Source organism: Mirounga leonina, unplaced genomic scaffold (assembly GCF_011800145.1).
Source record: "Mirounga leonina isolate KUSES-001 unplaced genomic scaffold, KU_Mleo_1.0 Mir_153, whole genome shotgun sequence".
NCBI classification, from domain to species: domain Eukaryota; kingdom Metazoa; phylum Chordata; class Mammalia; order Carnivora; family Phocidae; genus Mirounga; species Mirounga leonina.
Window position 1 is genome coordinate 24,688,506 of NW_023270387.1, and position 16,060 is coordinate 24,704,565.

Sequence of the window (16,060 nt, forward strand, 5' to 3'; positions counted from 1 at the left end):
TCTGATATCAAAAAGAAAAGGGGGGAGTTGGGACAATTCCAGATACAATTTGCCAAAATTGTCTTTGGCACCTTTTTGGTACAAATTCTGCCATTCTTTATGCCATCATAACTTCTTCCCTGGATATAGTAAAGCTTTCCAATATTTTTTTAAAGAAACTGCAAAAGCCTGAGTGTCCTACCCATAACATGTTGATCCGGTATATCTGCATGATTCATAACAATTTAGGTTATACTGAATAAAAACAACCCGCAAAGCTTAGTGGCTCATTACAACTGTTTATTTTTCCCATGCCATGTGTTCACCATGGCTTGTTTGGGGCTCTGCTCCAGGCTTCCTCACTCTGGGATCGAGGCTCATAAAAGAGCTACTGTCCTGAACATTGATAGTAATGTGGTAAAGGGAAATGTGTTCTGAGGGTTCTTGAACTGGCAATGACATATTTCTGCCCAGAACTAACACATGTCACTTCTGCCCTCAACTCACAAGACCCCACCCAACCACAAGGGGGCCAGAAATTGCAATTGTACCATGTGCCTGGAAGACAGAGAGCCAGAAATAACTAATGAATAGTGTTACATACCCTCAAAGTACTCTTCCATATTGTTTTCCCTGTTCATATAATCATATGCCGATATACATATATGCAGGACATTACCATTGCTCAAAACGGGGTCATGTTATAAGTAGTCTTTTCCATCTTGCTTGTCTCAGACAACTATCTCATGGAAGACCTTCCAGTTCAGCTGGTATAGCTCTAATTCAGTCTTTTTAATGATTATGTAATATCCCATGGTGAAGATAAACCATAATTTACTAAGTCAAATGTACGGCTAGAACTAAGAAGAGGTCCAGGTTCTCTGTGATAGTTGGTAATCTATACATTTTGTATCCTGTCATCTCAAATTGGGAAAAATTGGCTTTAACTCCTCCCGCTGCCATGAATGCCAAGTCCTTAGTTCTAATGTTGGAGAGTGCGGGTTGCTAAGCCCAGGCACTCAAGGAAGAAAATAAAATTCGATTTCCTTATTTTTGATTCTCTCACTCATCTAAATACATCCTTTCACTACTTTCTTCATCTAAAATAAGGGAACATGTGGGCTTTATTAAGAAACAAAAGGCACCATATCAAGCTTTATTTTAAACCACAGGCAAACTACGTCAAGCGTAATTTCTCCTCTGCTCCCTCCCTCTACTCTGTGACTCTCCAGTCCTCCTCTTTCCCTGTCTCCTGCTCTTCCTTACTCTTCCCTCCTTTTTCTCTTCTGGGCATCTTTAACTTGTCTTCCATTTCATTTCCTTATCTCAAATTAAAATTAGAGAATGTAGACGGGGGAATGGTTAAAGATAAAGAGGACAAGGAAAAGCATGTCAAACCTCTTACGCAAATGTTGTTCCTTTTCCAGTGATCTCCTTAGACAGGACATGAAAAGTTGCCCAAACCACTAGTCTTCTCATCTGCCAGCTTTAACTTAAAGCTACCACCTCTCCAAAACACTCAGCCCTCCCTTCACACTCTATCTCATATAATATCAAAAAAGAGCAAATATATTAAAATAAAGGAAGCTTGTCTTTGCAGAAGCACTTTTCTGATGTTTTCCTCTGTGGGTTTTCCTTAAATTGAATTTTTTTTTTTTCTTTTTACATCTCAGGGTTGTGAGGTCAAGCCCTGTGGAGCCTACTTAAAAAAAAAAAAAAAGCTGAAATCAAGAGTTGGACGCTTAACTGACTGAACCACCCAGGTGCCGCTGAAGTAGTTTATAGTGTAATTCTAAAGAGCTTATCCCTTAAACATTTGCTTTTTATTTTTTAAATTATTTTTTTAAAGCTAGACTTCTCAGGGACTTAACCTATTTGAATGGTGTTATCCAAATTATTAGAAATCTTAAATTTTTATTTTTCTATTTGAAGTTGGTTATTGCCTTGCGCCTCCTAATTAAAACTGACCCATCCTATATTTCTACCACATGTCCTATGAGGTAATCAAATAAACTAATCTAATAATTGGTTATTGGAAGAAATCTACCTCCCTGCTCCTCTCCCTCACCAAATCAAGGTACTCAGCCTTCCAAGTAGCATAAGTAATTTTAGAAATGGTTTCTACAGACATGCTGCAGGCCCTGCATTCACTGATGTGAATCTGAAACCAGGTAAAAGGGGAGGGTGGGGCTTGACAAATTCATACGAACAGAAAGGACTCTGCCTTTATTCAGGGTATTGCTCCTCAAAAAATGGGGAAGGACAGGAAGGATTTGCAAAGCTGGTTTTTCTGCACTTCTGGCTAAGAAAACAAGGGAGTATAACAGGCTTGATCATGAAAGGGACCTGTAACAGGCCTTTTACTTTTGTTTTTTTGTTTTGTTTTTAAAGACTTTATTTATTTGACAGAGAGAGACACAGCGAGAGAGGGAACACAAGCAGGGGGAGTGGGAGAGGGAGAAGCAGGCTTCCCGCAGAGCAGGCTCGATCCCAGGACCCTGGGACCATGACCTGAGCCGAAGGCAGATACTTAACCACTGAGCCACCCAGGCGCCCCTAGGCCTTTTCAGGTAAAACAGTTGGAGGCCATGGCCTTTCTGCCTGAGGCCATGGAGGGACATTAAAGGGACATTAAATGAAAATGGAGGCCTTTTTTTTATGTTGATCAATATAGGGTTTAAGAAGAATGAGAAGAGAGCCTTCCAGTTATGGCAGCATGAATAGATAGGCAATTTCTTTCTGCAAAAGCAAAAAACAAACAAAAAATGCATAAAACTAGACAAAATTGTCAAAACCAGCCATTTCCAGGAACTGGAAATTGACCAAAGTCAGACAACAAATTAAGAAGCTGTTCTGACTTTGTTAAATTAACATTTGTTAAGTAGAGTCCTGGGGTGTCTGATGGTGAGTCTCTGTTCAACAAAAGACTATTATCAAAATAGAGAATTTTATTTCTCAAAGGTCCTGGAGAAGTACAAGGCATGCCCCAAGGGGCCACCTGGGAGGTGAAGGCAGAGTGCAGGTAGAGAGAATGACAGGACCTGGCACACATACCTTTATGAGGGTCCACAAGTGGAGCCCTTGGGATGCCCAGGCTAAGCCTGGATTGGTCAGTTCAAACCAGAAAGAACAAGGTTTTGGTCAGCTTCACAGGGGTCTTATTTAAGGGGTACACAAGGGAAAGGCCCTGGGAGATGGGGGAGACCATTGGGGAAGTCATATCAGGAACTTCCGCATACTCATGACTCTGCAGTTGTTCTTTCGGGTATGCTCGCAGGAGGAGCTCATACCAGGTCAAGGCCCCTGCAGGCCAGTTGGCCACATGAAATGGAGGAGGAGACAGCAATATTCTGGAGTAGTTCAGCTAAACTCGCAACAGAAGCTTTTGTTTTTGAAAAGCTACTAGACCCTCAGGTAAAACAGTTGGAGGCCAAGGCCTTTCTGCCCGAGGCCACTGCCATTATCCCCTCACTCAGCCAATGACTTTTAAGTAATGTGGTACTAGCTATGAAAACAAGTAGTTTTGCTGCCATGGGAAACAGATGCAATACAGGGTGGTGATGGGGGGGGGGGGCGGTTGAAAATCCTTGGCTCTGGGTTAAACACGGGAATGAGCAGGGAAAATGGGGGGTGGGGAGAGGGGGGGAGTCAGAAAAAATAATTGAAAAATTAATGGCTGAAAACTTCCCAAGTTTGATGAAAAATATTAAACTACGGACCCAAGAAGCTCAGCCAAGATCAAAAAATAAAACAAAACACATAAAGAACCCACAAAAAGATATATCATAGTCACACCGCTGAAAGCCAAAGATAACAGGAAAAACTTGAAAGCAAGAAAAAAAAGTAACTCACTGGGGAAAAACAGTATGATTAATAGCTGATTTCTCATCAGCCAGAAGCCAATGGAATGACATAATCAGAGTGTTGAAAGGAAAAACTGCCAACTAAGAATTCTATATCCAACCTAACTATTCTTCAAAAATGAAAATGAAATAAAGATATTTCCAGATAAATAAAACTGAAAGAATTCATTGGTAGGAGAACTGCTCTATAAGAAATATTAAAGGATATCCTTTATGTTGGAAGTAAATGAGATTAGAGGGTTATTCAAATGCACAGGAAGGAAGGAAGAACACTAGAAATGGTAAATATGTAATTAAATATAAAAGACTATATATCTGTCTCTATTTCCTGGAAAATGTGAGACTATTTAATGCTCACTTTGAAAGCACAGATACTAAAACTGTAAGGATACAGAAAAGATTAGCATGGCCCCTGCACAAGCATGACATGCAAATTTGTGAAGCGTTCGTATTTTTTTGTTGCATCGCTATATTGTGCACCTAAAACTAATATAACACATATGTTAACTATATTGTGCTAAAACGAAATGAGCTATCAAGCCATGAAAAGACAGAGGAAACTAAAGTTCATATTACTCAATGAGAGAAGCCAATCTGAAGAGGCTACACACTTTATGATGCCGACATTTGACATTCTAGGAAAAGCAAAACTATGGAGACAGTAAAAAGGGGTGGTGTCGGGTGGGGGAGGGGGAGAGATGAACAGGCAGAGCACAGAGAATTTTTAGGGTAGTGAAAATACTGTGTGATATTTATAATGATGGATTCATGTCATTATAATTTTGTCCAAACCCACAGAATGCACAATATCAAGAGTGAACCCTAGGGGCGCCTGGGTGGCTCAGTCCGTTAAGCGTCTGCCTTCAGCTCAGGTCATGATCCTGGGGTTCTGGGATCGAGCCCCACATTAGGCTCCCTGCTCAGCGGGGAGCCTGCTTTTCCCTCTCCTTCTGCCCTTCCCACCCCCCCACCCAATGCTTGCTCTCAAGTGAGTGATATCAATAATGGTGAGACTATGCATGTGCGCAGGCAAGGGGTATGTGAAAAATCTCCCTACCTTACTCTCAATCTTGTTGTAAACCTAAAACAGCTCTAAAAAAAAACAAAAATGGTGAAAACATAACCCATAATATACCACTTGGATGCGCATGTATTTGTTCCACAAATATTTGAGTGCTTACTCTGTCAGACCCAACTGTAAGTGCGTGGCTAACTGCAATAACAAAACAGATCAAATCCCTACTTTCAGGGACTTTACATTCCAGTGGGTAGAGCTGGATGTTTAAAAAAAAAACAATATGGAATATCAGATAGTGATCCATGCTTTAAAGAAAATTTAGAAGTATACCTGGATACTATTTGGTAGGTAGTGATCAGCTGTGAATAATAAACATACAATGAATGAATTCTTAAAAAAAAAAAAAAAGTATACCTGGATTGAAAAGTGGGACATGCCTGCTACTTCATACAAAGTAGCCCAGGACTAGAGTAACATTTGAACAGCAACCTGAGTAAAGTGAAGGAGAGACCTGTTGGCTCTGGGGGAAGCTGCTGGAAATAACAGACAGCCCAAGCCCTGAAGCACGAACTATCCGTGCTTGGAAATGGAAGGCCAGGGAAGGGGCCCCGTGTGGCACGGCTGGGGGGTAGGTCGGAGAGGTCAAAGAGATAGCTGGGATCACTAGGGCTTATGGGCCCTGGTAAGGACTTTGGATCTACAGAGCCATAATAATGAAACTAATGATTGAAGCAAATGAACATCATGTGACTATGGTGAACGTGAAGGGTTGAGGAGGAGAGAGAACTCCAGGAAGCTGGTAGATAATGCCTGACAAAGATAAACGAGCAAATGGCTGCCTGCACAAATTAACGAGAATCCAGGCAGCAAATACCAGAAGAAACAGTGGAAAGGGATTAAAGTGGTTTCACTAGTGGGTGAGGAGGGATGGAGCACGTGACTGCTGCTTTTCAGTAGAAGCCTTTTAAATACGATTTGACTTGTTTTTTAAAACTTGTGGAAGTTCTTGAGGAAGGGTGGAAAGCTCAACTGTAAATGTATCAGATGTGAAGCAGCCCATGTAGCCAGTGAGGGGGTGGAAGTCCTGACGGCCAGGGTTGGAGTAGTCCTCATAAAATAAGCCTTCATGTTATGTCCTTGAAGTCTTGTCTGCTGAGTGAGCGCCCCTGAGAAAGAGTGGGTCCTTCTTCATACGGCTTATGATTTGGAATCCTCAGTCACATGTGTTTCCTGCTAAAATATCCATTTATGTTTTCTTCATTCAGCCACCTGACAGCTGTCCCCTATTTTCTTAGGTGCTGAAGAACACCGATGGCAAACTTTAAGGGCCATGCTCTCCCAGGGAGCTTCTTCTTGATAGTTGGACTGTGGTGGTCAGTGAAGTACCCACTGATGTACTTTCACCAGAAGGGGAAAAGCAGCCGACTGACTCATTACCATCAGTGTCTCGAGATCACTGAAGCCGCAATCAGAACCTTGTTTTCAGTCATTGGTAAGAAGGGGGTCATCTGGTCCAAGGGATCTCCCCACCACACCCAGAAACGTTAACCCATTTTCTGGATCTTGTGAAATGAATGCTTCCACTGGCAGATAATAAAAAGGATTTTCAGTGGGCCACTACATATTTTATAGTATCTATTGTGTACTGAGCTTTGTTACTGTTAACAGTTAATAGCACCTTACACCATAGTGCACCGTGAAAAACTACCAAATAAACTACATTCTTCGCCCTAGAAGGACATAGGTATAAGTTGTAGGAATAGAAGACATACCTGATGAAAAAGATAAAACATAATAGAAAAAATAATAGAGTAAGCTCATGTACATGAATTAGCAAAGTACTAAATGCAGTTTAGTTTAGAAAAATCATCTTTTTTTCCCAGTTGTCTCTCCACTAGAATCTCAAGAGTAGCTACCACCTAATTCCTTGGCATATCCTCCATCCCCATATCTCAAGCAATTACAAAGACGGGGACTTTATGCTAGAGGACCAGTAAGAGAGGCATTGGAAGAAACTGAAGAAAGCCAGCAGAGGGCTATTGGAAAGGAATTTTCCTTTACTGTGCCCTGTTCCAACAAAACCCACGCACTTCCACTGTGACTCGTCATCCACTCCACTACTGGCCACATGAGAAGGGGCCCACTGCGCCAACACTAGAGAGTGTTCTTCTCAGGATCCGCCCAGCATGGGGGTAATGAGGAACTTTATTCGGCAACTGCATTTTGCCACTTCTCACCTTAGGCCCACAGCGTCTCAGAAGGAACCGAAGCAACACCAGTCGTCCCTCTTGGAGTGAGCAGAGGCACCCAGCTTTGTTTGCCCAGCCCCGCTGACTCTTCCCATCACCAGTCAGTCAGGCATCTTGTCTTTCTGGAGTCGAGGTGATGGGAACTATACAGCTTAAATGCTAAGGACAGCATCAATGCTGCCTAGAAAAACAGAGCTAGAAAAGTATTTGGCCTCTTTGCTGGGTGAAGCTACTGCTCATTCCACAAGATCTCCTGAGCTCCTACCCAGCAGGACCTCACTATTCCGGGTCTCGGGGATACAGTGGGGAACCAAGCAGAGTCCCTGCCCTTGCAGAGCTCCCATTCTAGTATCAGTGGGATTTCTTCTCCCGGGTCCTTTCCACCAATTCCTTGATCCCTCACATATAAATTCAGGAAGGGGCTGGGTTTAAGAAAAAAATGTTTGGGGAACAGGGTCCAGAATGTTGTCATGGAGGATTATTCTAGGCCCCAAGAACATTTTGAGCACCAGGCATAAAGACCTATCTTTTGCCTTCCAAAACAGATGATGAAGTAGAAGGGCTAAGAACTACGAGCCACTGTCTCAAAGGCTTGCCTTTCATAAGACACAGTATGGCCAGAAACACCGCGGTGACAGGCCTTCACCTGGTTCTCCCGGTATTTAGGTACAGAGACCTAAAGCTATGGGAAGGACTCGGCTCACAGAGCGCACTCTGTGCTCAGGAAAACCACTCACTCGAAGTCTGCCCCGACGAAAATACACCTGGGAGCCGCTGCTCCCCCCTTCAGGCGTGCACCACTATCTTCCCCACCAGTGTAGGGTGTCTCTGCTCAGATCCCATTATTTTCAACCTAATGGTTTCGTTCTGGGATTTCTCTCACTGCTCACTTAGGCCAAAGATTCATGTATCAAGCACATTCTCACTTAAGTGATTATGCCTTGCTTTCAGCTCAGCCACTAGACAAATATCCCGGGGACCCGTGTGGCTGTTTCTATCGCTTCTTCTCTCCACACCCTGACCCCCAAAGGAACAACAGAGGCAAGATATCTACACAGGTTCGTCGGCAAATGCATCTTACACTGAAGTAGCTGCATCTGAGGGAGCAAAGCAGGTGCACTGAACTGGAGGCCACTTTCACCCATGTCTCAACTTCCTTCCTGACTTCAATTTCCACTCTCACCCCCTGCAGGGATCCTGGCCGAGCAGTTTGTTCCAGACGGGCCCCACCTCCACCTGTACCATGAAAACGAGTGGTGCAAGTTAATGAACTGGCAGCACAGCACCATGTATTTATTCTTCGCAGTCTCGGGAATCGTGGATATGCTCACCTGTCTTGTCAGCCACGTTCCCCTGGGGCTGGACAGACTGGTTATGGCTGTGGCAGTATTCACTGAAGGTAACTTAGTGGTACGGATGGAAAAAACAATGCAAGAGACTGACAAATTGTGTTTATGATGGATCAGGATAGGGAGACCAGAAATACTGCAAATACAATAACTTTCCCCAGAAAATCCGAATCTCTGAATTTCAGACACCTGATTCAGGACTTGGTCCTGTGCTCTGGAGGATCCAGGGGACATAATCCTTAAAAGAGCCCATGAAAACCTAAGGCTTTCAGCCGAAGTCTCTGGATCTCGGTGCACAAACTCTCCCTGCCCCCTCCCCCATCACGTTCATGTGTATGAGAGCATGTGTGCACTTCCACGCTGAAACACACAGTAACTCTCCAAAACCTGCCTGGATGCCACCACGCATAAGGATAACTCGCTTTGTTCAGGGAAGAGAAACTGCACTCCACCTCCCACCCGGGATGTTCCTGTCTGGACTCCATGACAAACCTCAGGAGACCCACCCAAGCAGCTAGGACAGATTTCCCAATATAACTCATATTAACCGGGGTAAGGAAAAAGCATTTTGTAATCCAACAACCTTACTTGCATCTGTACCTCAGGAAGAGTTAGGGGTGGGGGTGGGGGGGGGAGTCAAATGAGGGCAAAACTGAATTTCAAGTACACACACAAATTTGTCACAAATCAGCGTGTTTCACCTACGCATCATGTACCGAGTAAAGAGATTTTAAAAGATCCATCCTTTGCAGCACATATCCACTTCATACATACACGAAATAAATCTAATCTGTGTCTGTTGCCCCGTAATGTTATATAAACTGACTTCTTAACTGCTGAAAAATCTAGCTTTGAGACAGGCGTAGGAGGGCATTCTAGGAATGGTAACAGTGCAGATGAAGCCTTTGAAGCAGAAGGCAGCAAACCCATGATGGCCGAAATTGCTTTGTGCAGGTTTTCTCTTCTACTACCACGTCCACAACCGACCACCCTTGGACCAGCACATCCACTCACTCCTGCTGTGTGCGGTGTTCGGAGGGGCTTTCAGCATCTTTGTAGAGGTGGTCCTCCGGGACAATATTGTGCTGCAACTTTTCCGAACCAGTCTCGTTATTCTTCAGGGCACCTGGTTCTGGCAGGTAATTATTCAAAACGGTGCTCTTCACCTTGTGTGCATTCCAGGAGCCCCACAGAGCTTGTACAAGGCAGGTCCTGCAGGGCCAGCACTGACATACACCACAGGAAGGGCTGTGGAGGACCACTGGTCTTCCCGTGCCTAGCCCCCGACTTAGGCCATTTCGTCCAGTAGTACCTTGCTGACGAGCTGACAGGCGGATCCCATGCAGCATACAGAGCGAGCCCGCGTGCCCTCCCTAGCGGAGGCATGGATACCGTTTGTTTATAGGCCCCTGAAATGTGGTTTTAAGTAAGCCCATACTAAAGCCAGAATTAGAGCCATTTTCCTATGCAAAAGGCCCTTCTGTGTTCCCAGGGGTATGGGCAAGAGGAGGCAGTGGGGGATGTACAGCAGCAGGGGCAGCCGCGGGGAGAGGCGAGCTTGCTGCTCAGGACCAACTAAGGCTGGCTTCTCTGTATAACCCACCAGATCGGGTTTGTGCTGTTCCCACCGTTTGGAGGACCCGAATGGGACCAGAAAGATGACGCAAACCTCATGTTCGTCACCATGTGCTTCTGCTGGCACTACTTGGCTGCCCTCTGCGTTGTGGCCATCAGCTACTCACTCGTTTTCTGGTATGTCCAAGGGAAGACAAATTCTGTCTGGTTCTTCCTAACAACCCCTCGGTCCCCAAAATCTACTACACTACATCATTTTTACTTCCAGTGACCCACCTTTCATAACTAAGCAGTGCTAACTTCGACCACTTTTTGAGTGCCAACTGTACGCCCAGGTCTGCAAATGAGGGTGATGAGATTCTGAGAAGTTAAAGGACTGTCTGGTCCCCGTCACCTGACAGACCCAGGTTTCAAAGGCAGTTCTGGTGGACTTGAAGCCTGCACTGTGAAAGGAAAAACTCTGAATTAGGCATCAGTGCTGGACTACAGACCCCACTGTCCATCATTTTGAGCCCATCACCTTATTCCTGGATTTGCCCCACCTCCTTCCCAGAGATGTGGCAATCAGATACGATGCTGTAACAGCAAGTGCTCTTTCAAGTGCTCGTCAGCGGTTACTAGAATAGCTGACCATTCCCAGGCACTCACTGTCCCGGGCCCTGCGGTAAGAACCTCATGTCTATTACCCCACTGAATCCTCATTATTTTATGAAGTATGTGCTGTAACGTTTTACAGACCGGGAAACCAAGGCTTCAAAGACTGAGTAACTTGATCGAGGTCACCCTATGAGTCAACAGCAGACCTGGCCTTGAACTGCGGTGCGAGTGACTTTTTCGATATGCTAATAATTAGTTCTGTTGTAGCTGCCCCTCGTTTTCCTAGTTTCTGATTTCCCTCCCCAAAGCAGATCTACTTCACACACACACGAGTTTCATGCAGACCAAACAGAAGGGAACTTAAGGTCAGTTTCCTTTAGTTCTTCTGCCTGGTCAGTGAAACAATAAGCTGGGAGACAGAAGACCTATGTTTAGTCTGCTACGACATTAACCATTAAATATTATTAATTATCTACCAATGAATAGTGTCCAAGAAGCAAGATATGCGGACAACCACGTTGTGGTTTCTTTATATGTTTGATAGACATATAAAGAAAATGCTTTAAGAACCAGTGCATGCCTTAACCATCCTTGGTTGAGAGAATAAGGGCATTCGGGGGCTAATTTCCTGCGCTCTTATTGTTGTTCTATTACAGCCATTTGACTCGGTTAAAGAGGCACGGAGGAGAAATCATTGGCATTCGGAAGCTGAAGTCAGATCACACTTACCAGACTGCCCTCTTGAGTGGCTCAGATGAGGAATAAGGGAGGCCACCCGTCATCAATGAGGGGTGGACAAGCCCCTTTGAGTCCGAACAGCTAGAGTGTGCAAAGGGGTAGCTCATCTCCATTTCAATGCTTGCTCTGGTCTGCTCTTAAGGTTCTATATATTTGCACCTTCTCATTTAACTGACTAAAGTCTCTGTTGCTATGGTATCCTTCATAAAGAAAAATGAAGCAAGCCTTTGTGTCCCAGTATGAAGAGAAATCAAAGACTCTGAAAGTTTCAGAACGGGATGGGGCCTCATGGATGAATCCAGGATATGAATCCAGCAGAAAATACTGCTTTTGATAACTTACTCTTTTCTGAAGAAAACAGGTAGCTTATCAGAAATTGAGACTGCCTTTATTTTAAAGATACAATTCTAGCACATTTTTTTTTTTAAGTAAAACAATTTATAAGCTTTGGTACTTTAAATATTACTTGTTAAACATTTCTTAATTAACCATTAATATTCCAGAGTACTGCAATACTACTCGTAAGTGATGACATTAGGCCAAAGGGGACTTTTTTTTTAAACCAGGAAGCTAGTTAGTGGCCCAGCTGAGAGCTGGAACACTGATGTTCTGGGTCCTCAAAAGTACCCTCACAAGAAGATGCTAACAGGAAGTCTGTATAATGAGGTAGAGAGAAAAATGGCAGGTTATTGAAGACCCTGAATTTAAATACAGCTGAAAGCAAAGGGTAAGAATCCTGCAAAGGATGTGGATCTTGAAATAGTAATATAAAGTCTTGACACTGTAATCCTGGTTCTGGATGTTTTTTCTTTCTTTCTTTTTTTTTTTTATAAAACTTCCTTCAACAAATATTTATTAAACATCTACTTGGCACCGACACTGAAATGGTTGGAAGGATTACTGAGATACCTGTCAGCCAGGAATTCACAGTCTTAACGGGAGAGAGATGCAGTTACCTACAGGGTGACTGGTGCCATAAGGGGTAAGTACAACTACCATGAATGTGAGGGAGGGGAGGAGATGGGGAGTCTGCCCTGGAGAAACATGTTCCGGGCATAGAGAACAGGAAGCACAGTGACCATGAAATCATGAAGGAACACGGAGAGTTAGTTAAGTTCCACAAACTGACAGAAGTGGGCTAGGACAAACTGGAAAGGTCTTCCAGACCAACCTATCATTCGTGTGTGCAGCACCTCACACACACTGACAGGCACCGTCTCCCATGTGATTCGCACAACCACCTATAATGGAAGCACATTCGGTTCTGCAGAGAAGTTGATGAGCCAAAGGTCACAGAGCTATGAAGTCGCAGAGCCAGCCTTCAAGACTCCAAAGCCAGCTTACTTCTCGATAGAGCCCCCCCAGCTACTTCACACAGATACGGCAGAGATCTTCGACACACAGCACCATGTGCTCTTCGGCAGAAATGCTGTACTTGCGTGAGAGCTGACCTCCCACGGTTAGCTAGCATTTCAGTGCTGAAGTTACATCTCAGGGATTAAGAATTAGCTACTTGAAAATGGGATTTAATTATGAGAAGAGAACCTGTGGGTCCCCTTTCAGGATCCAGTTTTGTTTGCCTGCTAAGTAGGAACCCAAACATCCATTCAGTTAAATACTGGAGGACCCATTATGGGCAATTAACATAAAAACATATTCTTTCCCGAAGAGACTGGAGGTGGGGGTAAGGAACCTATTCACAGTGTTCCTTTCATTGTAAAGATCGCTGCGGGTGGATGGGGTGGGGTAGTGCGGTACACGGTAAGGAAATGTATTTTCTGCAGAGTGAGGGGTTGAGGTGTGAAGATCAGATAGGCAACACTGAAACTTACTGTGATGCCCCTTTCGTATCACGGTTTGGGATACCTTCATGGAACTGATCAATCCTGGAGAAAAACCTTCTTAGATGTGGTATTAAAGTACAAACCCATCACAGTGCTAGTCACCAAATCCAGTCTTAGGCACACGGTCTGAATAATTTTACCAACCTCTGAACCTTAGGTGCGGAGGCTCAAGGGCTCCAAGTTCTTCTGGGCATGTTCCCCCAAAACATCTGCCATAGCTCTCACATCTCTACAAGACCCTTGAGGTCTATATCCAAGGGCCATGTTTGAAGCAAATGCTGCTGACATCCCTTGAACAACTCCAGCAGGGGCTGCCCTTCCTCAGCACCCTACCGACAGGCTGGGCGGTACCAAATCGTACTCAGCAGGGAGCCAGTCCCACACTAGCATCCTGAAACTTCTCTGTTCTCTGAGCTGGCAGGTAAATGTCTCCAGGCACTAAGGAGACAGACACAGCCAGGTGACTTCAGTAAATAAAAGAGTGGGGCAGGGCTGAATGTCGGAACTACTTTCATGCAATCACTTGTTAAGTAACTTCGAGAAAGGTTTGTTTTAACTAGCAATAAATACCTGAGACAGGATCCCTCAAATGTCTACCGTTTTCTCATTTAGAAACTGTCACTCGGACCCTTCATGTGAAATGTGACTCTAGGAAGCAATGACGTGCAAATATCAAAGTCCTGGAAAGGACAGATGCCCTCTCCTCTACTCAGCTAAAAGGCCATTTTTTTCCTTCATGGCAGTCCCTACCTCTCCCCCTCCCCTGTCTGACTTCTGTGCCAGCCCCCCACTACAAGCAAAAGCTCAGTCACCCCTCAGCCAGTTCACCTCGGCACTCTGTAACCTGGGCTTACTCCCCCAATTCCAACTGTCCCCACCTCTCAGCATGACACATCACAGCCACCCTCCCCTAGGAAGGCAGCAGAAAGGATCGGAAGACTGGATTTACATCTTGCTTCTCTTTAACCCCAACTCAGACCTGCAATCTGTCACAGGGATGAGAAGTCAGAAGAAGGATAATGCGGTCTATTTCACAGAACTGCTTCAAGAATCAAATGCGATGTCCAGAAAGCCACCAGCCACTATGACCTTCCCTGCTCCTCTGCAGCCTGTCTCATCACTCAGCAGCCACCTGGCAACCCCCTCTACATTAGGCCACGGAAATTTTCTGCCCCTCAACTCCACTTCCTTGCCAGAAAAAAAATAAAAGATCATCTCTGAATTTCCACAGATTAAAGACACATTTTTAATAATCTGGACACTCTCAAGAGAGACAGGGAAGCTCTAACCCTGCAGGAAAGCTCCACCATCCAACCCCTGCTCCCCTACAAAAGAGGCCTATGTTGTTAACAACCAGGGCTTTACCACGAGATTTTCCAATATTGTTCGGAGCTCTGCCTAGAGCTTGGTAGAGGCTGAGAAGGGGGACACAGCCAGGATGAAAGGACTAGTAAATCCTGACTGACCTCTCCTGTGACCAAGCGGCCTGGTGCGCACACCCACTCTCTTCTTGCCGTCTCTACCCTGGAGCAGAAGTCAGCAAAGTTTTACCTAAAGGGCCTAAGGACATAAATATTTCAGGCCTAAGGGCCATATGAACTCTATGGCAATGACTCAGGTCTGCCTTCTAACTGAAAGCAGCCATGGATAATACATAGACAAACGGCCAGGGGCTGTGTTCCAATAAGACTTTATTTACAAAAACTGGTAGCCAGCCCCAGGGCTGTGGTTTGCAGACTTGCTCTGGAGCAAAGCAGAACATACAATCTCTGAACTGCAATACGGTCTGAGCTGCAAAAGCAGCATCTCTGCTGCTGCTTGCCTACTCTGTCCACTGGCTCTGGACTTTGGTGTGAACAGGCTTGACAAGGACGACAAAGTCAGCAGGTGAAGATACAGACCACAATCAAGATCCCGATACCTCGTCTTTATGAGGCGATGCCAAACTCCTCCCATTTCGGGGAACCCATACTCTCTCGTTCCCTAGGATTCCCTGCCCACCTTACAGCCTCCCCATTACTATGTAGTGATCAAGTCAGCCACCAACTTACTAAGAATCCTGCTATTCTCTCATTCTGGTCAAAAGAATAAGTAATCAGTTTGGGGGACGGGGGGGCGGGGGGAGAGGGCTAAAGCCCAGGTTTCTCTTGGATAAAGATGTACAACAGGTTCCTTAAAAAAATAAGTTACATAAAAATTTCTGGACACAAAAACTCCTATCTAGACCACTAGTCACAGAGAAGAGCAGAAGCTAAAAAACCCAATCCCCACAGAGAACGAGGTTTCCTGCCGGTGTGCACGCTCTGCGGCTGTGAGCCTTCCCCGGCGTCTGGCTCTCCAGAAGAGAACTGGGCTCGTGGGGCCCAACAGTGACCTCACCCAACCCTAACAGAGGAGCTTCTCCCGGATCGGAACAGAACAGCCCTTGGAAGCCTGGAGGGGACTTTTCTCGGTGTGCTCCGCTGTGGAGTGTGGCGGCAGATTCCAGGCCACTGATGCCATCATCCCACTGCCGGCCTTCCCTAACCAGACAAGCTGAGAAGAACGATGCCCCCCCTCTGCTCCCCTCATCTCGGCCAGGAGGGCAGACCCAGGTGCGTGCGTGCATGGACGCCGCCTCTCTCGCCCCGAATCACTGCTGTTCAGGTGCCTGTTTAGGAGATGGAGCTGTGGTCACAACGACAGTGGAGACTGCTTTGGAGGAACCCGAAGCTGTCCCCTGTTGAAGATGAGATGCGGGCACAGTCTGGATGCGCACCTGTGTGCAAAGAGAGAGGGTCTGGTCAGGAGGTCGCAAACGAGCTCCGCAGTCGCCAACAAACAGCAAAGGGGAGACAAGCCCGATACG

The 16,060-nt window shown here is 45.3% G+C and overlaps 2 protein-coding genes and 1 non-coding gene across 7 annotated transcripts in view; 2 read left to right on the forward strand and 1 right to left on the reverse strand.

The window, feature by feature from the left end:
• Positions 1–4,192: 4,192 nt before the first annotated feature.
• Positions 4,193–4,299, forward strand: LOC118013562. The gene has a single exon (XR_004680053.1). It is a non-coding gene; the product is annotated as a U6 spliceosomal RNA (small nuclear RNA).
• Positions 4,300–5,498: 1,199 nt separating this feature from the next.
• Positions 5,499–11,913, forward strand: TMEM45B (transmembrane protein 45B). The gene is made up of 5 exons (XM_035009302.1): positions 5,499–6,352; positions 8,302–8,508; positions 9,413–9,597; positions 10,065–10,210; positions 11,287–11,913. Exons 1-5 carry the CDS (start codon positions 6,172–6,174, stop codon positions 11,393–11,395), a joined length of 828 nt encoding a protein of 275 aa, XP_034865193.1. The 5' UTR covers positions 5,499–6,171; the 3' UTR covers positions 11,396–11,913.
• Positions 11,857–16,060, reverse strand: part of NFRKB (nuclear factor related to kappaB binding protein) — a 41,301-nt gene continuing 37,097 nt past the window's right edge. For all 5 annotated transcript variants that reach the window (XM_035009300.1, XM_035009296.1, XM_035009299.1 and 2 more), the window contains one exon: positions 11,857–15,970. In XM_035009300.1, coding sequence (XP_034865191.1) covers positions 15,845–15,970 — 126 coding nt within the window. In that variant the 3' untranslated portion in view covers positions 11,857–15,844. The remainder of the gene's footprint in view (positions 15,971–16,060) is intronic.

Coding starts and splice junctions, on each gene's coding strand:
- TMEM45B (XM_035009302.1), top strand. CDS start 6,172: ATGGCAAACTTTAAGGGCCATGCTCTCCCAGGGAGCTTCTTCTTGATA. Junction 6,353..8,301: donor AACCTTGTTTTCAGTCATTG/GTAAGAAGGGGG, acceptor CACCCCCTGCAG/GGATCCTGGCCGAGCAGTTT. Junction 8,509..9,412: donor TGTGGCAGTATTCACTGAAG/GTAACTTAGTGG, acceptor TGCTTTGTGCAG/GTTTTCTCTTCTACTACCAC.